Below are 22,333 nucleotides of genomic sequence, written 5' to 3'. Positions count from 1 at the left end.
TATAAATAAATAAACTTTCAAAATAAACAAACTTATAATTAAACTCATTAATCATCATCTACACCCTACTATATCATAATCTATACTTAAATAAATTTATTCTTCTGTGCTTATTTGTCATAGTTTAAATGTCTAACTAGTATATTTATTGGTCATCTAAATATATATGTATACCATCTTAAATGTATCTCTCAAAATTTTTCATCAATAGATGCAACTCCTATTATTGCTCATTTATTATTTTATTTATCATCGTATGTATATACATCCACCGTAACATTCTCATATTTATAATTTTATATTCTGTCCATGTATTCGAGTTATAACCCAATATTCATCGTCATATATCATAATATATTTAATTGTCATTTTGTAGAACTTACTTTACTAATCAATTAAATAAATTTAAAATTTATATAAAAAAATTAAACTCAAACTAAATTTTAAAAATTAAATTAAAATTGAACCACCATTTTAATATTTCTTTTAAAAAAAAATTTAGATTCTGTTTAACTCGATTGCCTTATTTAAAAAAATAAATAACATAAAATCCAACTCAATTTAATTCATTTAAACACGAATTGATATATTCTAATAGCACGCATGTTGATAACATCCAAATGTCAGGCGTCAAACTGTGACGAACGAATACATCAGGGACAGTCGCAGTTGCATGCACTTGAGATTCGGACGATGCATCAATGTCTCTCAGCGACTGTAATCCTCACCACAAAGCCATAAGAAGGCGAAGGACATGCCTGATGACGAATTCAGCTATTTTGACTGGTGGTGCGTTCTGGTTCTTGGAGACTGGAAACGGACAGGGGGATGGCACAAGCGCATGTGGCCAGGGGAGACGAACCTTAAGCGTCACTCGTACATTGTTTCCATTAAAACTTAAGTATTAGCATGACCCACCACCGCCCAAGTTGCATGGGAATCACTCCTGAGTCTTGAAAAAAATATGGGATGCAGTGTATCTGCACCTATATATTGAGTATCTGCACTGAGACACATGGCTTCTCACCCAACGCAGCTAATAAAGGCAGCCACCAGGAGGCAAGATAATTCCTTGTATCACCTCTCAAGTCTCTCTTCTCCCAACCTTTCAGAAATCCTCGTCTTTAGTTAATTTTTCCCCCTCTTTGTGCTCTTTTCCACTGCTAGATAGAGAACCATAAGCGGGCCTGTTTCTGGGTGTGGGAAAAGATAACAAGGTACGTATTTAATTACCACCATAGTTCTATAAGCGTACCTTCTTTTTCATAGTTTATTGCTCGAGGATCCAATAACTCCATCTTTACGTTATCTCATTGCTTGAATATTTTTCTCTATGAAGTTATTTGATTTTTTTTATATATGTATATAGATGTAGGTCCCCAAAAGAAGCTTTATTTTTAATGAACTTGGTACAAATTAAAGACCAAGATATTACCGATTTTCAATGATGTTTTTCATTAATTTTCTAAAAGTAAGAAATTGCTCTAACCATCTTAATTTTGTTTTTCCTGATTTTTTCTATTATGTGAGATTGGATAGAAAGTCCTTTTCAGGGATTCAGTGCCATTTTAGAAAATTTTTTGTAGTGCAGACAAATCAAATTGTGAATCTATAATCATATTGAGAGAGAGCTAACCTCACTCTGCTGGTCGTCGTTAACAGGCAACTTTCGGATCTCAGATCTCAGATTGAGAAGCATGCATACCTTCAAACTCCTGATCTTGGCACGAGATTATTAAACAAAGCCTGCAATCAAAGTAAATGTATTGGTGTTTTGAATTGTACTCAATCAAGAGTACCGATCAATCTTTTAGCGACAGTTGAAGCTCGCGGCTGGGAAGATAAAATGGAAAGCAGAAATAGAGGAAGCAGAATGGCAACCAGTTCAAGCATGAGGCATTCAAAAGCTCAATCACAAGAGCAAGACCACAAATCTTATCCAAACACCTATTTCAGCTTGGAATCTTTTCTGCTACTCCTCTTCTTCACTGCATCACTGTTGATACTTCCTCTCATACTACCTCCCTTGCCTCCTCCGCCTTCCTTGTTGCTTCTACTTCCCATTGGCCTTCTCATTGTGCTTATGATTCTAGCTTTTATGCCTACAGACGTACGTAACATTGCACCCTCTTGCCTATAGACATGTTGTAAGAGTTTGATACACGTTCCTTCATTGGTTTGAATTATATCAAAATAGTCCTCCCAGAATACAAAGCATATGCTAGCTGTGAACATATTCTTGGTAGGTGCCATCAAATTAAGAAGAGGAGCTGTTTCTACTCTGTTAGTGATCAACATGACTAAGAGGGCTTTGGCATAGTGCCTTTGGAGGATGATATATGGATGAGTGTAGTCGTAGGGTTTGCAACAAGCAGATAAATAGCTCCAGCTAAGAATCCAGATGCTCCTGAAAAAAAAAAAGAAAAAAAGAAAAACAGAGTGCAAATATGCAGTTTTGATGTTTTGTAAATCCCCAGGAAGGATTTTGGTGTTTTGTAAACAGAAGAGAGACAGACTTTATCCTTCAGCATCATATAAGAACCCTGATATACAGAGTTACAGCAGAACAAGTTTGGTGAGAATAATTGTTTATCATGAATGCTGGAAAAAGAAGTTTCCTTCTTGAGGTACGGGTTTTAGGTAGTTGCAAGTAATAAATAAGTGGGCATGAGGTTAGCATCAATGTAAGAGCAGAGAGGAAAGGTATTGATGAGTTTAGTTGTAAATCTACTCAATATTCTGCATGTAAATACTTTGATCTAAATTGATCAAGTCTGGTTTATCATATACATTATAGGACTATGTTTACAACTACTTGCGCTGGATATTTTTAACAAGGAATCTGTACCGTACTGAGTATTTATTCAGTGATCTCCATTTGCCATTTGGTTTTCTTTATCAAATTCAACTCAAGTCTAGAATACAACTTCAAATTTGGAATAAGTCATCCCAACTTATTGTTCACGTAGCTCATTCATATTTACCCTGGTCATTCCAGAGCATGCTAGCTTATCCTGCCAATTCCGTTAAGTTAGTTTTGTCATTGAGGCTCAATTGATGCAAAAATGCGATCACGCACTTTAAATGTTCTTTATCGTCGTGAGATGTTGAGAAAAAAATTAGATACACCCCTGAATGAGAGGGTTAATATAAAGCTACTTTTGTTTGAAATCGATCATGAACTGGCCATTGACGTCGCATGTATAAAAGTGGCGAATTTATCTATAAACTAATAATATAGACAGCAACTAGTGGATAAGGGCTACACGAGACCTTCGAAGGGTTTTTTTTTTTTTTTTTTTTTTTTTTTTTAAACACGAGAGCTTCAAAGGAAGGTTGTGATGATGTTGACATTCGTGATCCACGAAATTGCAAATGTAGTACATGTGTTAAATGATATCAAGTTCCCAATGGATGTCTCTGTCTCCTACTGCAACCATCACGTCATGATGCCTATTCAACATATAGTACCCACCTAAGAATATATAACAGTATGTACGAGGCCCATATCCATGTGCAAGGAACACATCGTCATTGATAAATAAATAATTGATAGAAATTAAGAAAAAAAAAAAGCTAGTTATAATATTAAATTTAAAATTAATGGTTAGAAATATAGAATATAAATTCTTATATAGTTAACTTAAAGAAATTTTAAATACTAAATAGAAAAAGAAAAAAAATTAAATTATCTTAAAAATTATAAATAAATAAATAAATATAATCTAACATCCCCTCAAACTCATGATACTACAATTAGAAGCATTGAGAGTTTGTTAAGCAAAAAACAAAAGCATGAAACAAAATGTGGCTTGATAAACATATCAGTAATCTATAGATTTGAAGGAACAAAACGTAATATGATGGTGCTAATCTGAAGATGATGACAAGTAATGTGATAATCAATTTCAATATGTTTCGTCCATTCATGAAAAATTGAATTACAAGTAATTTGAATAGCACTCTGATTATCACAATATAACGGAATAGGTTGATAAAATGATATACTCATATCTGCAAGCAACCAACGCAACCAAATTATCTCACAAGTAGTTGAGGTCATGGCGCGATACTCAACTTCTGTGGAAGATCTAAAAATAACATCTTATTTCTTACTCTTCTAAGAAATGAGGGAATCATAAAAAAAAACGCAGAAGCCAATGGTAGATTTATGATCTGTAGGATCACCAGCCCAATCAACATCAAAGTATGCATGCAGTTCCAGAGATGAAGTAGAAGGAAATAAAAGACTCTGAAATTGAGTGCCCCGAAGATACCTGAGAATACAAAGAACAGTAGCCCAATGAACTATAGTTGGTGCAGCGACAAATTGACTAACCACATGAATAACATACACAATATCTGGACGAGTCACGGTGAGAGAAACCAAGCAATAGTTATGTTTTCATGATTAGCTTGCATCGCTATCGTCGCTCGCACAATACTATTATCACCACTTGCTCGGTATTGCCACAACCACTCGCTCAATGTTATACGACGAGCTAGTCGAGATGATTCAACCTTTACAACAGGACAGTCGGACTCACGCCTCCTTCAACTAGATTTGAAGGGGAGACTTATGATGTGGTGGATAAAAAGTGGAAAGCCATGTGGAGGATGGCAAGGGCATTTTGGTGATTATTTTTTTCCTTTAGGGTTGGAGGACGCTAGGGAGAAAAGGGGGGGTTGGCTTCGTTTTTTCCACCACACGGGTGCACCCTACCTCACTCATTTCTCCAGCAGCTGCCACGCCCTGAGCTCGCCAGCACTCCGACGGGCACCCTCCAACAGGGCCTGCTCTTCATTTTTTCTGCCGCCTCCTCTCACACTGGCTTCCTTGCTGACACCCTTCTCATCGCTGGTTGTGAGTAGACGTGGCCAACCCTAGCCTCCACTCCTCTTCTCCCCCTCCTTCGGTTGTCCTCTGAGGCAACAACAGAAGCCATACATGCTGAGGAGCATCACACCATTATCTCCCTCAAGTTAGCTTTGTCCGACTCCGTTGCCGCCACCCCTCTCTCACGCTCAGGCGCCACTGCTTTTGCTAGTTGTGCTCCACTGCACCATCTCCCCCTCACTCGCTTCTCCGACTGCCAGACCACGCCTCCCGGCCTCCCGTCGCCAGTCTCCTCCTCACCTCTGCCACCAGACCTACGCCTCACAGCGCCTCCGCTAATAGTCTTCGATCTCCCGTCGTCGCTGCCTTCATCACTGGTTAGATCGCCAACCTCTCACCTTCTAGAAACCGCTTATAGGGTCGATCTCGCCATTGCTTACGGAGTTGATCTCGCCACTACCGTTGCTCCCAACACATATCGGGCCACTGTGGTTGCATACACCGTTGTCGCTGATCTGATTGTGTTCCGCCTTTGCTGTGTTTCGGCCTTCATGCCATTGCTATATTCCAGCCTGCAAGACATGGTTATGTTCCGACCTACGTACTGTGTTCTAACCTTTGCGCCACTGCTATATTTTGACCTGCAAGCCGTGGTTGTGTTCCTGCCTACGTGTCATGTTCCGACCGTCGCATAGTTGTTATACACCTGTGAGCCATAGTTGTGTTTCAGCCTGTGTGTCACGTTCTGACCTACTTGTCATGTTCTTGCCTTCGCGCCGCTACTATATTCCGGCCTATGAGCCGCGGCTGTGTTCCAGCCTTCGCATCGTTGTTATGTTTCGGTTGCTAGATCCTTTTGGTTTCCTAGTTCCGCATCGCTTCTAGCTCCGTGCCGCCTCTGGCTCCATGCCACTATCTCTAGCTCCGCGTCACCTCCGACTCTGGGTCGCCTTCTCCGGCTCTGTGCTGCCTCTGGCTCTGTGCTAGTGCCTCTGGCCCACTCTCACGGGCCTAGTATACTTTTACATTCAGTCATTTCATTATATTACTATTTATCTGCTTCATAAATTTCATCAGAGATTTGACTTGAGCATTCGAGTGGAAGATCGGGACAACCCGAACTCCGTCTAATGGTCTATCTATCTTTTCCTATCTTCTAGCAACTTTGCATGTGCCATTGATGAGAGAATTTCTAACACTTTTAGTTTCATTTTCTATCTTTTTTGAAGATCCAACGACTCAATCAACCTAGAAGACAACTCTTCCTCTTTTCCTTTCAGGTCACGATGACTTAATCTACATTCCAACTACTAGTATTATTGATATTTTCAACTACTCTGTTTTCAGACAAGATCAGCTTACTCGTAGGTTAGGAATAAGTATTTTTTTCATTTTTCTGTATATCTCTATTAAATTACAAAAATGCCCGCATAGAAACATAACAGTATGGTATAATAATAAAATAAAAATATAGTTTTTGTTATATAATTCTCGACAAAACAAAGATATATTTAGAATGGGAAAAATAAGATATAATGCTATTTTAATACGTTTTAAAATTAATATACACTTTCTTTTTATGATAAAAAAAATAAAGAGCACTCTTTTATTTAGTAAAGCCTTGGATCGTGGATCTTAGTCAAACAAGGAATCAATCCGTTTTTTTGGTCCAAACATTAGAACGGCACCGCCATGGTCATGGAGCGGCCCCGATCAGCGCCGCTTCGCCGCCCCCCGACATGCTTCTCCGTGCCACACTCGCGTCGCCCTCTTCCGTCCTTTCCCTCTCCTCCTCGTCCTTGCAAAACGTAAGCTTGCTTAGAAATCGTCTCTCCCTCGCCCATCTTCGCTTCTCCTCGCTCATCATCCTTTCCAACCCTTCGCTTTCTTCCTCCTCCTCGCCCTTCTTCGCCGCCGCTCGCGAATCCCCGCCCTCGATTGTCGCAGCCTGCGAATCCCGGCCCCGTGTCGCCGCCTTCCGCTTCTCGTCGCCTCTCTTTCAGATCGCACCTTTCCTCCGCGACGAATGGACGACCATACTCAAGGGATGGCTCTGCAGCTTCGTTGCTATCTATTGCCTCTCGCGCGCCGTGCCCCAGCTCGGACGCCTTTCCTCCATTCTATCCCAAGTCCACTCGCCGAGGGTACCCCAGGAGGGCGCCGTGCTGGTCGCGCTGGGCTGTTTATCCTCCGCCGCCGCTTACCTGCAGCAAGCGTTCCTGTGGGAGGCTGCTTCCCGGTCCGTGTACAGGCTCAGAATTCACGTCTTCGATCGGATCCTCCAGAGGGACCTAGAGTTCTTCGAAGGCAATAATGGACTTCTGGCGGGAGATGTAGCATATCGGATGACTGCGGAGGCAGCGGATGTTTCTGATGCTCTGTATGCTATCTTGAATGTAAGTTTTCAATAAGAAAGTTCAATCTACATTACATAGTAAATCTAATTGTCGTCAACGCTAGAAATTGTTTTATGACCTAAAGTAGAACTCCCTTTTTTGTGGAAGTCGTAACATTTGGTTTTCCCTGCATTTGGTATCCTATACATGACGATGTTTTTTTTTCTTAATTGGATGTAGATGACTGTGCCAAATACTCTACAGTTTGTGGCTATGGCTACTCAGATGATATCTGTTAGCCCGATGCTTTCGCTTTTAGCAGCATTTGTGAGTTAACTTTGTTAAAATTATGTATTGCTATCTGATGTTTGTAGTTGATCATAGTTACCATTCGTGTGGATACTACTGTAGGCTGTTCCATGCATCTTGTTTTTCATTGCCTATCTTGGTGAAACACTTCGAAAAATCTCAAGGAAAGCAAGCATGAGTTCTGCTAGACTCTCGGCCTACCTAAACGAGGTACATCCAATTTTATCACTGGACAAGATCAAGTGCATCGGCTATATCTTTGTTCTTAACAAAAGGGATATGTTCATGCAATTGTTGTATTTTGACAAGTGATTGGAGTGTTGCCTGGAGTTTTCTAGGTACTTCCTTCAATGCTTGTTGTAAAGGCTAATGTTGGAGAATCGAAAGAAAGCTTCCGATTTCAGACACTTGCTCTTGATAATCTGCTGCAACAACTGAAAAAAAAGAAAATGAAGGCTCTCATTCCTCAACTTGTGCAAGGCTTGTGCCTAGGAGGGCTACTGGTTCTCTGTGTTTGTTCAGTGGTTGTCTCCAGAAATTCCTTTGACTGTTCAAACCTTTTCTCATTCATAACTGCATTGATGCTTCTCATTGAGCCAATTAAGGTAACTTTATTACCTGGTAGTGTATTACTAATTTTTCCGAGGGATAATTATGTGCTCAACATTCTTTACCAGGTCATACAATCGCACCGTGAATTTTGAGGTGATTTTTTTGGTCATTTGTGTTGGTCAATGCTCTTTAGGTGCAAGTTCTCATAAGGAGGACTTGATTCATGTGCAGTGACTTTCCATTCAATCGATCAATTACCTTTTATGAATAGATCATTGTTAATTCTCTAGTCTAAGCTCAAGTATGCATGATGAGAATATTTCACAATAGTGCACTAATTTTATATCAAAAAACCTAAAGATGTAAATAATGCCAGTGCCTCTGTTCAATGTGTGACTGTGAAAGTACAATAGGCAGCAAAGGCTAAGGTGCCTACTCTATCTTCTTATTAAAACGCTGATATATTTGATTAAGTGATACAATATACATATACTTTGCAATCTACTGGAATACTTGAAATGTTTTAGATATACTTAACAAAATTGTTCACACAAGTAGAATATTTTCCTTTGTTGCTTGCTACAGATACTGTCTCTTGTTTGCTTTCATGGCATCAATTTGTAGAACATTTTTTCTTGCTTGCAAATGTGTTATTATATGCCTTGATGTGAATATAGAAATTTAGGCATATGGTTGTTTTCATGATTGCCGACCCCTCCTAGTGGGATAAGGCTTGGTTGTTGTTGTTGTTGGTTGTTTTCATGATTCTTAAGCAAGTACTAAAAGCAATATTCTGCACTTTAGGTGATGTTAGTATCCAATGTTTTGGTAGTTTTCCACCTATCTGTAATATCGATTTATAGGGTGCAGGAAAAGCATACAATGAGCTGAAGCAAGGGGAGCCAGCAATAGAACGCTTGTTGGATCCAACAAGGTTCATCCCTAAGGTACTTGTCATTTCATTGCTTATTATCAGTAGTTATATAGTAATAAGCAACCTTGCATGTCGATTGTTTAGAAGCTTTAGGCACATGTTCTGCTTGTGTTTGGTTGCAACATCTACTTCATTGGAATCAAGGATTGAAAATTTTGTATTATCAAATTCCTAGGATCATGGTCAGATCCGGATACATGTTAGAAGAGAGAATAAGATAAGAGTCAGACTATATGCTGTACAATATGCCAATGCCAAGCAATATCATGTATAATATATTATTGGAAATGGATGTAATTCTGTTAACATTCATCCTCTCTTATCCAATTCAATATCAAATTATCGATACATGATATGAAGTTAATGTAATTCTATTAACCTCACACTCTTCTATCTCGTCTTTATTAGTTTTTCTACGTTAGTGTTAACTGATGGATCGAAAGCGCTAGAGGGGGGGGGGGGGGGGGGGGGGGAATAGCGCTCGTGGCTATTTCGTTTTTCGAAATCGTAAATCGTACGTGAAACTAATAGAGTAATAAGCAGCGGAATAAAGACAGTCAAACACAGAGACACAGGGAATTACTTCGTTCGGAGCCTAAAGCGACTCCTACTCGAAGGCCCGCGATCCTTGATCGCTTCCGGTGGGCAACAACTATAATATCGTGAATAAGTACACAGAAATAAGTACAACTGGAATTGAAATAATACCGACAACAAAATAATAACTGAAGCTTTAGGTCGTCGGCGACTGTAACAACACTTTAGAGTCATTTCTTGAGCAACACACAGCAGAAGGAAGGCTTGTTCAATTGTTGTTTTGAAGCTGCACCTCAACCCTCTTTTTATATGACATTCAGGGCGCCTGGATCCTTTCCGGGCGCCTGGAGTGTGACGTGGCCAACCAACCAGGATGCTCCACGTGGCGAAGTCGCGGCAGGGATAAAATTTGATCCCGGGCGCCCGGACCTGTTCCAGGCGCCCGGACCTCCGGGCGCCCGGATCACCTTTTTCCAGCAGGTTCCTCACCTGCAAACAAAGGTTAGTTCGAGCAAAATACCCTGCAAGACAGTGTTAGAATCTGATAAAACAAAGTAAGGAATAACTAACAGTCTTCGGACTGTCCGAGTCTGACTTCGGATTTCCAACCGGAAACCCTAGGTCGACCCGACGCCTACTGTTCCCTCTACGGGGAACGCGTCCTCACCTACTCCCCTCAGGAGAGATTACCTGATGCCAGTCCGATCCTCCAGACCGACTGGACTTACCGCCTAGGGTTACCACCCCCTTGGGTTTTTCTCCACCTAGGGTTACTGCCCCCTAGGACTTAAGGTTACCGCCCCTTAGGGTTTTCCTCCACCTAGGGTTACTGCCCCCTAGGACCTAAGGTTACCGCCCCTTAGGGTTTTCCTCCACCTAGGGTTACCGCCCCCTTGGACCTAAGGTTACCAACCCTTAGGGTTTTTCACCTGCCTAACCGCAGCTAGGACTTTCCTGAAACACTCATTCAAACATGTTAGATCACACACTAACTTAACTTTGAATCCTTTGCCATTATCAAAACCAAGGTTCGATCGTCGGATGCTTCCCGCACCAACAATCTCCCCCTTTTTGATAATGGCAACCGAAATTCAATATTAAGTAAAAGATATGTATAAGCACAAGAAACAGGATAAGCGTGATAGCAAGATAAACATCGCTCCCCCTTAATACAGGCTCCCTTTTAAAATATTTTCTTTGAATTTCTCTACTCTTTCTTTGAATTGAATTTCTCTACTCTCCCCCTTTGCCATATATAAAAAATGAGCTAGTTTTTGAAAAATTTTCAAAGCACAATTTTCAACTTCAGAAATTGTCAAACAAAATTTTTCAACTTTAGAAATTTTCAAACAAGATTTTCAATTTCAGAGATTTTCTAACAAAATTTTCAACTTTAGAAATTTTCAAACAAGATTTTCAACTTCAGAAATTTTCAAACAAGATTTTCAACTTCAAAAATTTTCAAACAAAATTCTCAACTTCAGAAAAAAAATTTAACTTAAAAAAAATTCAAAGTTTTAAATAATTTTAACTTAACGAATTTTTGAAAAAGTTTCAGCTTAAATGCCTTTCTAACAAAAAATTTTCAAAGTAGAGGACACTTGAAAGTTTTAAATTTGGAGAAGGTTTTTGAGAAAGCTGCTTAAGGCATGTTTTTGAAATGAATTTCAAGAATACTTAAGGCAAAGGAGAAGCGATAACCTTATTTATTTATATATATATATATATATATTTTTTTTTTTTTTAATAGCTTGCCATTTGTTTTAGTAAGGTATCAGAGCCCTAAAGTCCAAGCATGAGTCAAGATTTGTTTTGATCAGGTATCAGATCCCTTAAGTACAGAGATGCTTAAACTTATTATCTCCTCCACCAACTGTCTAACCGTTTAGCTACTTGCTGATTGCCTAGAGGGCAACAGTGTTCACTTGGTTAGTCAAGTCAAGTCAATTGATCCAGTTAGATTTGACTAAGGCTGGAAGACTTGATTTGATTACTTTTAGTGACGTATTTAACGCCCAGACTCATATTGATGCACAGAAATAAGCATTCTCGAGTCCAGGCTGTACCTTATGCATCTCACACCGTTCTATGTTTTACAAACACAATCAAGGTATACCTAGGTGTTTGTGAGATGCTCTGGCTGAGTCCTGGGGGAACATGATTTCTAGGGGAAATCCTAGGCTAAATCCAACTTTTGAAAGTCTAGTAAAGTAGGGATTTTGAAAAATCAAGTTTTGCCTAGAATTTTGAAAATGTTATTAAAAGACTGATCTATTAGATTAAGGTATAGTCAATCAAGTCTGAAGTAAACCAGTCTATTAGATTAAATAGATAACAGAGTCATAATAGAGCTGCTACATGCTGTATTAGAGTCATAATAGAGCTACAGTCAGAGCTACTGAGATGATGAGGGAGGTGGTCCGGAACCCAGCGACCGGAGTAGTGTCAGGAGCTCAGTGTGACGAGCCCGATCGTCCTCTCGTAGATCTCGGCGCAGGTCGGAGAGCTCCTGCCATACGTCTCGTCGTAAGTCGGAGACCTCCTGTCGGACCTCTCGTCGAAGATCAGAGACCTCTCGCCGCATGGACTGATGAAACTCGGAGCTCTCGTGCTGGAGACTCGACATAGCCCTCTCTAGTCCGGAAACTCGATCAGCTAGAGTGCGAGGAGCTGGGTGTGGTGCTCGAGGTGGTGGGGCGGGAGCGCCTCAGAAATAGTGCAACACGAACTCATCTTGCTCGCCTCCCCGCCGGTGCCCCCTCACGCCAGACATGGTACCCTCATCGCCTATATGGATATTTGCTAGGGAAAAGTTCCTAGCTCCTATGATGTCAAACTCGGTCATGTGACGGATGTCACCTCCGGTGACATCAATGTGCAATGAGGACATGTAGGCTGTCATATCTACTCGTCTGCTGGTCACGTATCCGGCTGCGTAAATAATAGTGGAAAAGATGTGTAGGCTGATGTCTATGTCTAACCTATGACACAGGGCATAGAGAAGAAAGGAGTAAAATGGACGCATCACCGCAATGTCGTGAGTGGTCAGCGGTAGAATACAAAGCACTAGAACCCTATAAAGGGCGTAGTCCTGAATTCTAAGGTTAAGTGACCTAAACTGGGTCTCAGTGGGATCACGCTGGTCCTCAAAGAAATACGAATAAATCGTATCGAGGGTAATGTGTGAGTAGGGATCTCCAAAAGGTAGCTCTCTAGGAGGATAGCATAAAAAGGTGCAGGATGACTCTCGTAACCCTAGAAACTCACGAATGGTGGTGGGAGATAATGTGATATCCGTGCCAGCTGCCCTAGTGGTATAGGAGTAGTCGTCTACTTTCACTAGGTTGTTGTAAAATTCGGCACATAAACTTATGTTTACTGGGCTGGTGCACTCAACAAGCTTTCGCAACCTATAGTGGCTTATAGCCTCGGAGACTGGAATACAAGAGCGTAGAAAGAACGATCTATCTATACATTTGGTTCTAATGGCCATGTAATTTGTTGACATAAACTTAATCCTAAGTTCTTCGGTGGGAAACTTAGGGTCAATGCTAGGCGTAGAGGGCCCATGCCCTAGTTATTAATAACATTTAATTTGATTAAAAAAACATGTTTAAAAAACGTCTGATCTAATTTGATTTTAAGTTAAGTAGTTTGGAGATTTTTGAGTTAATTTAATTTTGAAAAATGTTTAACTTAACTTAAGTAAGATTTAAAATTGAGTTTGCTTAGTCATCTCACCCGATCTATGTTTTCAATCAGGGGCTCCTATTATTCTGTGAGATGAATTAGTTCAATTTATAGGGTTTTGTTTAACTTTATGTTAGATTCGGGTTTAGCTTTGGGTTCAACAAGTAAGCATTCTTTGGATAAACTTCTGGGCTATGGTGAGTCACAAGGAGCTCATTAAAGTAACCATGCCTTCGAGGTTTCCCAAATAGTCCTACCCATTGAGCTTAATACTAAACCTTGGTCTAACTAGTTAGGATCCATTTAAGGGTAGCTTCGGTTAGTTCCACTTGGCCAAATGCACCAGGTCGAAGCCATATCTTCCTAGACATGCGATGCCTAAGTTTCCCCAACGTACTATCATCCAAAAACTTCACCAGTACTGTGTTTCAAGTTAAATCTAACCCTTTTAATCTATCCTTATTTACCCTGTCGGGTAATCTACTCTTGTTTACCCATTTCGGGTAGATTAAGTTCGGTTATCCAGTCGGGTAAATAGATTTCGGAGTTGCCAGCTATTCTGGACCCTCCTTCTATTTTGATTTTTGGATTTTTGAATTAATTTCGAATTTTTGAATTTTGAATGATTAATTTTGAATTTTGAATTTTGAATTTTAATAATTAATTTCGAATATGAATTTTAAATTTTAATAATTAATTTCGAATATGAATTTTAAATTTTAATAATTAATTTCGAATTTGAATTTTAAATTTTAATAATTAATTTCGAATTTGAATGAATAATTAATTTCGAATTTGAATTTTGAATTTCAATAATTAATTTCGAATTTTGAATTTTATATTTTAATAATTAATTTCGAATTTGAATGAATAATTAATTTCGAATTTGAATTTTAAATTTTAATAATTAATTTCGAATTTTTAAATTTTGAGTTTTTAGATTAATTTCGAATTTTTAATTTTGAGTTTTTAGATTAATTTCGAATCTTTAATTTTTAGATTAATTTCGAATTTGAATGAATAATTAATTTCGAATTTTGAATTTTGAATTTCAATAATTAATTTCGAATTTTTAAATTTTGAGTTTTTAGATTAATTTCGAATTTTTAATTTTTAGATTAATTTCGAATTTGAATGAATAATTAATTTCGAATTTTTAAATTTTGAGTTTTTAGATTAATTTCGAATTTTTAATTTTTAGATTAATTTCAAATTTTTAATTTTTAGATTAATTTCGGATTTTGGGTTTTCGAATTTTTGAATTTGAATTTTAAGTTTTAATTTCGAATTTTTTAATTTTGAGTTTTTGAATTAATTTTGGATTTTTAATTTTGAGTTTTTTGATTAATTTCGGATTTTTATTGTTTTAGCTCTCCCTGGATCATAGCCTCGATAAGGTTTATTGAGGTAATGTATTTGATCCTTAGGAGCCCAATAATATCTAAGTCCAACTTGATTGATCAGGTTGGACTTGGCAACCCATGCTTGGACCATTTTTCTATTTGGTTTTATTAAGGATAGGTAAGATTTATACTTCTTTTTATATCCTAGTCTAGTTCGATTGTAGATTGCCTTTTGAGTTCCAAGAATTAAGTCAAGATTCTTGGATCCCAAGGAAAATCGCTCTAGAGTTGTTTTCAAATCCTTGACTTGACTTTTCAGATTGAAATTCTCTTCCTCAAGTTTTTGAACTTGAGTTGAGGTTCCAGTCTGAATTTGATCAGTTAAGGATTTGTTGTTAGGCGTTTCTTTAAGGAGTGTTACCTCCTTTAGAAGCGCTTTAATTCGAATCTTAGACTTAGCTACTTTATGCATTAAATAATTAATTAAACTATATAACCGACTTTTACTTACAGAGGGGTTCGGCCCTTCGGAAACGGATGCGGACCCGTGGCTTCTCTCGGACTCGGCTTCCGATTCGTCCTCACTTCCGGATCCGTTGGTGAAGTCCCGGGCTGTCAAGGCAAGAAAGTTCGTCTGTTCTTGTTCTTCGTCGTCGGATTCCTCAGAAGAAGACTCGTCCCATGTTGCCTTCAATGCCTTCTTTCTTTTGGGTTTCTTTGGATCCTTCTGGTTCGGGCAATTCGCCTTGATGTGACCCTTCTGATTGCACCCGTAGCATGTCACTTCGAATTTGACCTTCGAGCTTGGTTGGGCTTCTTTAGACTGAATGGCCTTTCTGAGATCCTTTTTGTTAAAGCACTTCTTTTTGCAGAGCTTCTTTACTAAGCTGACTATTTTGATTGTGAGTTCATCGTCGTCTTCTGAGTCTGGTTCTTCTTCTGACTCAGGTTCGGTTCTTCGCTTGACCTTTGACTCACGCGATCTCCCTGTTCCTGCAACCAAAGCCAACCCTTTCTCGGTCGGGCGTGCATTAGTCTGTTCATCAAATTTAATGGTAGACAAGTCCTTGGAGACCTCAGGCATCTACCATGGATGCCCACAAGGTGTTCCTTGGAAAGGCGTTAGAGAATACCTTATGGTGTCCCGGTTCTCTACCTTCTGTCCAATCGCATGATGACCGGTGAGCAGGTCTTGAATCCGGGCATGGAGTTGGGCAGCTGTTTCACCTTCCTGCAATTTGATGTTAACTAATTTATTAAAAATTAGGTCTCTTTTACTTACCTTGGTGTCGGATGTCCCTTCGTGAAGTTCAATTAGTTTCTCCCACAATTCTTTGGCACTGTTGAAGGGGCCGACGCGGTTGAGTTCTTCTTTTGATAGGCCACACTGGAGGGTGCAGGTTGCCTTGGCATTAGCTTCCACTTTCTTGATTAAAGATGCATCCCAGTCCTCGTACGGTAGTGGTTTGCCGGTGTTGTCAGATGGTAGTTCGAGTCCAGTTTTGACAATCATCCAGACTTCAAAGTGAGTCTGGAGATATGCCTTCATCCGGCCTTTCCAGTACCCGAAGTCGTCTCCGGTGAATAGCGGAGAGCGGGCAGTACTGTAGCCTTCTTGAAGGGTCATTTCAGTTTTACCTAAAGCGAAAAAACAACCACAAAAAAATGTCCCAGGACTTGGTCCTGGCTTAGTAGTGCGGAAGGAAAAAAATGGATCACGATCTCGGGTGGTGTTGCACCAATTCCGAGAAAAAACCGATTCGAGCGAAAAAGAATTAGAATATAGCTATGATGCTAAATTCTAATCGACTCCGGAAAAATACCACGACAAAAATATTTTGAATGGTGGTCGACCGATTCAAACGACCTTCGATACCAATCGATGGATCGAAAGCGCAGAGGGGGTGAATAGCGCCGTGGCTATTTCGTTTCAAATCGTAAATCGACGTGAAACTAATAGAGTAATAAGCATGGAATAAAATAAAAGACAACAAGACAAGATTAGAACATTAGGCTAAGGCGACTCCTACTCAAGGCCCGCGATCCTCGATCGCTTCTGGGCAATAACTATAATATCGTGAATAAGTACACGAAAATAGTACAACTGAATTGAAATAATACCGACAACAAAATAATAATCGAAGCTTTAGGTACTTTAGAATCGACTCTTGAGCAGCACACAACAGAAGGAAGGCTTGTTCAATTGTTGTTTGCCGCACCTCAACCTCTTTTATACGATATCTGTGACGCCGGATCTTTCTCGGCGCTGGAGTGTGACGCCAACCAACCGGATGCTCCACGTGGCGAAGTCGCTGAGGGATAAAATTGTGATCCGGGCGCCCGGCCGGATCCATTCGCGCCTGACTACCTTTTCCAAGAGGTTCCTCACCGCAAACAAAGGTTAGTCCGAGCAAAATACCTCGCAAGATTGTTAGAATCGATAAAACAAAGTAGGAATAATCGATCTTCGATCGTCCGAAGTCGACTGGATTTCAACCGAAACCCTAGGTCGACCCGACGCCTACTGTTCCCTCTACGGGGAACGCGTCCTCACCTACTCCCCTCAGGAGAGATTACCTGATGCCAGTCCGATCCTCCAGACCGACTGGACTTACCGCCTAGGGTTACCACCCCTAGGACCTAGGGTTACCACCCCCTAGGGTTTTTCTCCACCTAGGGTTATCGCCCCCTAGGACCTAAGGTTACCGCCCCTTAGGGTTTTCCTCCACCTAGGGTTACCACCCCCTAGGACCTAAGGTTACCGCCCCTTAGGGTTTTCCTCCACCTAGGGTTACCGCCCCCTTGGACCTAAGGTTACCACCCCTTAGGGTTTTTCACCTGCCTAACCGCAGCTAGGACTTTCCTGAAACACTCATTCAAACATGTTAGATCACACACTAACTTAACTTTGAATCCTTTGCCATTATCAAAACCAAGGTTCGATCGTCGGATGCTTCCCGCACCAACATTAACATTATATTTTTTAGGGAAAATAACATTCATTCAAGAAAAGGCCATGGTCATTGAGTTGTGTTGTCCAATTGTTATGCGTCAATAACATTTAAGAAAAGAAAATTTATTTAATTTTTATATCTAAAGGTTGTTGCCCTCGTTGGAATTGCCTGCATGAATCTCGTCTCACCATGGAGCTCAATGCAAGGCAAGAGTAAAATTCAAACTAATTAAATATTTTTTCATTATATTATGTTTTATCTATTTTCTCTATCCTATTCGCCTTCCATTCTAATAAATTCAACTTTTTTAATTATAAAACTTTGAACATATCATTTCAATATATTTTCTCTCATTTTAGTATCAATTGGTGCTACTACACCTAATTGCTCCAAAACAATAGTATTTTTCTTCTTTATGAAACTTTATACGCTAATTTAACATTTATATTATTTCTACAATATTGACCTTGCACATGCTATTTCCTATGAGCCCAACACTTCCATTCATAAAATGGTAGGATGTATCATAGTTTTATAAAAATTTTCCTTGGGGGCATGGCAATCACGTACGCTTCTCTTCATCTTGACCACTCATTTTGTATCCTAGTAGCAATATACTCTTCTTATTGAATGATAGATCCGATATATCTAAAACTCTTATAAAGATTTCATGTCCATCCATTAACTAATTCATCAATTCTTTTTATGTTACCAAAATTACATTTCATATATTAGATATTATCCAATTTTATTTACCTTTTCTTAGAACATAGTTTATAATTGGAGCCAAAAAGGTGACATCGCTCACCACAAGCAGCCCAATATTGCTGACCCCACAATAAGATACACACAGGTAAATCACGGGGGCATTTTGCCCAAACGCAACTACCCTTTTGCATGAGGGAGGTCAAGCATCCGTTGGGAATTGCCCCCAAGACCTATTAGAGCAAACACCCATGCAAAAACCAATTGTATTAACCCGTGGGGGCAGAACATAGTTTAAAGGACTTATTGCATCAAGAGAGAAGATAAAGATTAAATATGAACAAATCAACCATATCAAGGTAATTATTGTTTGATTTCAATTATCAATTTTTACACAAGAATCACATGCCTTTTGAACAATAATGGCATTTGATTATTAATTTTTGGAATTACATACAATTTTTGTGTGTGACTTGTACAAATTGTTAATGTGCAATATTCATACTATGTGTGACTTGTAGAAATTGTTAAGATTAATCTCTGTAATATGTTTCACTTTCACAAATTTAGGTGACAGAGAAATCAGATGCTATTGATTTGGACTATGTTACTGGGGACATAAGGTTCTGTGGTGTTAAATTTAGATATGGAGATGACATGCCATATGTTCTTGATCAAGCGGATCTCCACATAAGACCAGGGGAGAGGGTTGCTCTTGTTGGGCCTTCTGGAGGAGGAAAGACAACTCTCAGCAAACTGCTTCTTCGGCTATATGACCCTCAATGCGGTCAGTAATTTGTGATGCTTGTTCCTGAATCTTAAACCTTCTCAACTCCAAGCTCATTTTCTCTAGAATCTCTAGGACTATATATATCTTTGCCTGAATTGTAAACCTGCATGTTTAGGAAGGATTTTGTTGTTTGTCAGGGTCTATTCTTGTGGACAATCATGACATTCAAGACGTCAAACTAAAAAGTTTACGAAAGCACATAGTTCTGGTGTCACAGGAATCGGTAAGTTCATCACTTTTTTGTCTTTATTTCTAAGACATAGTTAATAACAGCTTTAGTTGTTGTGTGGTCTCATTCTGCACATTTGAACATATTGTTCATTGAGATAAACCATGCCTAAAAATCACTTTAATTTTGTTGAGTTTAAAAATGACAATCAGTTTTTAAAAGAGAAAACTAACTAATTCTCTAAAAAATCATATGAGGGTATATTTGGTCACTTCCAACATTGTTGAAGGTACAGTGGAAGATGAATGGGGACGTGGTGGAGATCCTGCATTGGAGGGGGGAGGTGGTGATGACACCAGGAGGTATGTGCAGGATGGAAAAAGAACAGGGTATACTATGTTTGAGTTGGGAAGAACTGATTGATTGGAGAAAATAGTAAGCTGGATGAGTGGGGAAGGATTCTGAAAGAAATGGGACAGGCAAACCAGCCGTCGATATTAGGAATGCAAGGATGGAACACATGGCAATGGTGCAAATTAGGATTAGTGTTGTTTGCTGGGGAGAGGGGATGGGGGATCAAAAAGGCTACTATGGTTGTGTGAGGAGGCTGGGAATAAACACTTTGTGGGGTGTGAAGAAGTGACCAGGTGGTTCTACATGTGCGTCGACAGAGGAAGAAAACGCCATTGAGGTGTTATAAGAGGGAATACAGCAGAAGGACAAGGCTTTGGCACTAAAGACAGATGTCCTCTTCTTGATATAGTGCTTCTTGCTTCTTTTCAAAGGGACGATATTATTTGATGGAACTCTTTCAGTTGCAGCAATCTTTTGTAAGGATTTTGGCGCTCTGAAGGGAGTTGCGAACATTTCTTGTTTCTCAGTATAGTTAACTTTCTACTTTCTTTTATGTAAACCAAGTGTGCATCTCTCAACTAAAACCGCTATGATTGATCTCCACGTATTTTCTTAGATGCTCTTTTCAGGAACTGTTACTGAAAATATTGGCTATAGAGATTTGACTGGACAAATCAACCAGGCAGATGTTGAATACGCTGCTAGGATTGCCAATGCTGATGAATTCATTACAAAATTTGTAGAAGGCTATGAAACTAATATTGGACAAAGGGGTTCTCTCCTTAGTGGAGGACAAAAACAAAGGTGAATGATTTAGAACTTTTCTGGTCCTCTAGTTACATTGGTCATGCCACTGCCATTTATTCTTAGGCTTATCTATTTTGGTGGGATGGGGGGAGAAAGGAAGGGAGAGGAATACAAAAATGTACCTTGGTGTTGAATGATCCATATGTTCTTTTTTTGTGTGTGTGTTTTGTGTTTTGTGTTTTATTTTTTTGTTTTTTGTTTTTGTCTCCCTTCCCCACCTATGTTTCCAACCTGAGGAGAATAAGCCTTAAGTAATGGTAGAAAATGTCAAGACAAGCTTACATGGCATGTAAAAAACATGTTCAATGTTTGGGAGTTTCATGCATTCCCTATTTTCAGGTTAGCCATTGCAAGAGCACTTTATCAAAATGCATCATTACTTATTTTGGATGAAGCAACTTCTGCATTGGATGGAAAATCTGAGCTGCTGGTAAGAGAAGCCTTGAAGCGTCTAATGGAAAATCATACAGTAAGTATCTAATCTTGCTTTTGTTGTAAAGATTCTTCAATATTAGATGTAAGTTTGGTGAGTAGTACTTCAAGCTGCTGGAAAGTGAAAACACACTCCAAATTCCCTGAATGTATCCTAGCATATGATTCATATGCTAAGCTTATCACGGGATTCATTTTTTTTCCAAGTTGGACATCACATTCACGAGGACCTGCAGATCTATGGATGTATCCTATCTAGTAAAATATCAGCAGATCCTGACCTAATAGATTCCATCCGCACACCATTTGTCACAGTAATTGAATTGAGTTGGAAGGGATAAGGTTGTAACATAATGTATGCAATGGTTAAACATGTCATGTGAGACTAAACCATACTCTATAACTAAATATTAGCTCTTGAAAAAGTGTTTTAGAATTCCTTTAAGCTCGACACCACATGCGAGTCCTAAATGTAGTTTAGAACCTATGAAAAGTTGACAGGCAACAACAACAATCAACTCTACAGTTATTATTTATTAGTTAATTCATAGTTTCTTGGGCAAATAATAGACCATTAGGCTTGTACCTTTGGATGAAGTTTGTGCTGACACATTGAGCATTCTCATAATCAGATGCTTACTTTTGCAATCAGTCACTAAACTAGACAATATGCTCCGGAATCTGGTTTATTTGTATTTACAAACATCGGACTTTGTTTCATTCTTTTTCTTACAAGATAGTCAATCTAGAATCATTAACTATGATTTTATTTTTGTTTATAGGTCTTAGTAATTGCCCATCGACTCGAGACGGTCCAAATGGCAGATAGAGTTGCGGTTTTGGATAGAGGAAAACTGACAGAAATTGCAAAATCATCTTTCCTTAGTAGCGGTGGGCTATGCGATTCACATTTAGTTTAATCAATGAGCTTATTGCATGATGACTGGAGCATGACTGGAATTGTTCGACCACACAACCCTTAAGGGTGATATTCTCGTAAGCTCAGCCCGTCTATGAAAGTTCAATAAAACGACCCTTTTAGCCGCTGATCCTATCCTGGTGCAACTACAACATTCATTTATTTTCTCAATCCTGGCCGACAACCAAGTTATTTTTGTACAGGAGAAAATAATTATATACTTTTGTAGCAATTTTGCAACTAGGTTACCATTTTCAATCTCATCTTTGGGAACATTGTATGAAACTCCTTTAAGAATCTAAATTTGATAATATTATGTTTTTAGTCAGTTAATAACATTGTAGTATCACGTTCACCAAAATTTGAAGGAAGCTAGGATTATGATCGCATGTGTTTTGATGGAGGCCGGACCCTCTGAACCACAAAATGCGGTCTAGAAAATGGACTATTTCATTCATAGATGAAAATTTATGAATCCTATTTATTATACAGATAGGGTCCATGAGATCCCATCTATCAGCAACCCCTGGTCTAGGAGCAGATTAGGGGTTGCGGTCCAAAGGATCCCGATTGATTTTGATGGATCAGTAATTGCCATAGATCAAAACTGCAGTATCAGTTGTTAAGATTCGTAAATGTTTCAAACTTTACTTGACATGAATTGC

General features: G+C 39.1%; 1 protein-coding gene and 1 long non-coding RNA gene across 2 annotated transcripts; both read left to right on the top strand.

The window, feature by feature from the left end:
• Positions 1 to 1,030: 1,030 nt before the first annotated feature.
• Positions 1,031 to 2,857, top strand: LOC122029633. Its single transcript, XR_006125114.1, has 2 exons — positions 1,031 to 1,217; positions 1,663 to 2,857. It is a non-coding gene; the product is annotated as an uncharacterized LOC122029633 (long non-coding RNA).
• A 3,623-nt stretch (positions 2,858 to 6,480) lies between these two features.
• LOC122029596 (ABC transporter B family member 29, chloroplastic-like) lies at positions 6,481 to 21,992 on the top strand. Its single transcript, XM_042588655.1, has 10 exons — positions 6,481 to 7,233; positions 7,414 to 7,500; positions 7,585 to 7,692; positions 7,821 to 8,087; positions 8,898 to 8,981; positions 18,768 to 18,984; positions 19,125 to 19,210; positions 20,127 to 20,314; positions 20,657 to 20,786; positions 21,532 to 21,992. The coding sequence occupies exons 1-10, from the start codon at positions 6,577 to 6,579 to the stop codon at positions 21,667 to 21,669; spliced, it is 1,962 nt and encodes a 653-aa protein (XP_042444589.1). The 5' UTR covers positions 6,481 to 6,576; the 3' UTR covers positions 21,670 to 21,992.
• The last annotated feature ends 341 nt before the right edge of the window (positions 21,993 to 22,333 follow it).

Source organism: Zingiber officinale, chromosome 10B (genome assembly GCF_018446385.1).
Source record: "Zingiber officinale cultivar Zhangliang chromosome 10B, Zo_v1.1, whole genome shotgun sequence".
NCBI classification, from domain to species: domain Eukaryota; kingdom Viridiplantae; phylum Streptophyta; class Magnoliopsida; order Zingiberales; family Zingiberaceae; genus Zingiber; species Zingiber officinale.
Note: the sequence above shows the minus strand (reverse complement) of the source record. Positions and strands in the feature narration are given on the sequence as shown.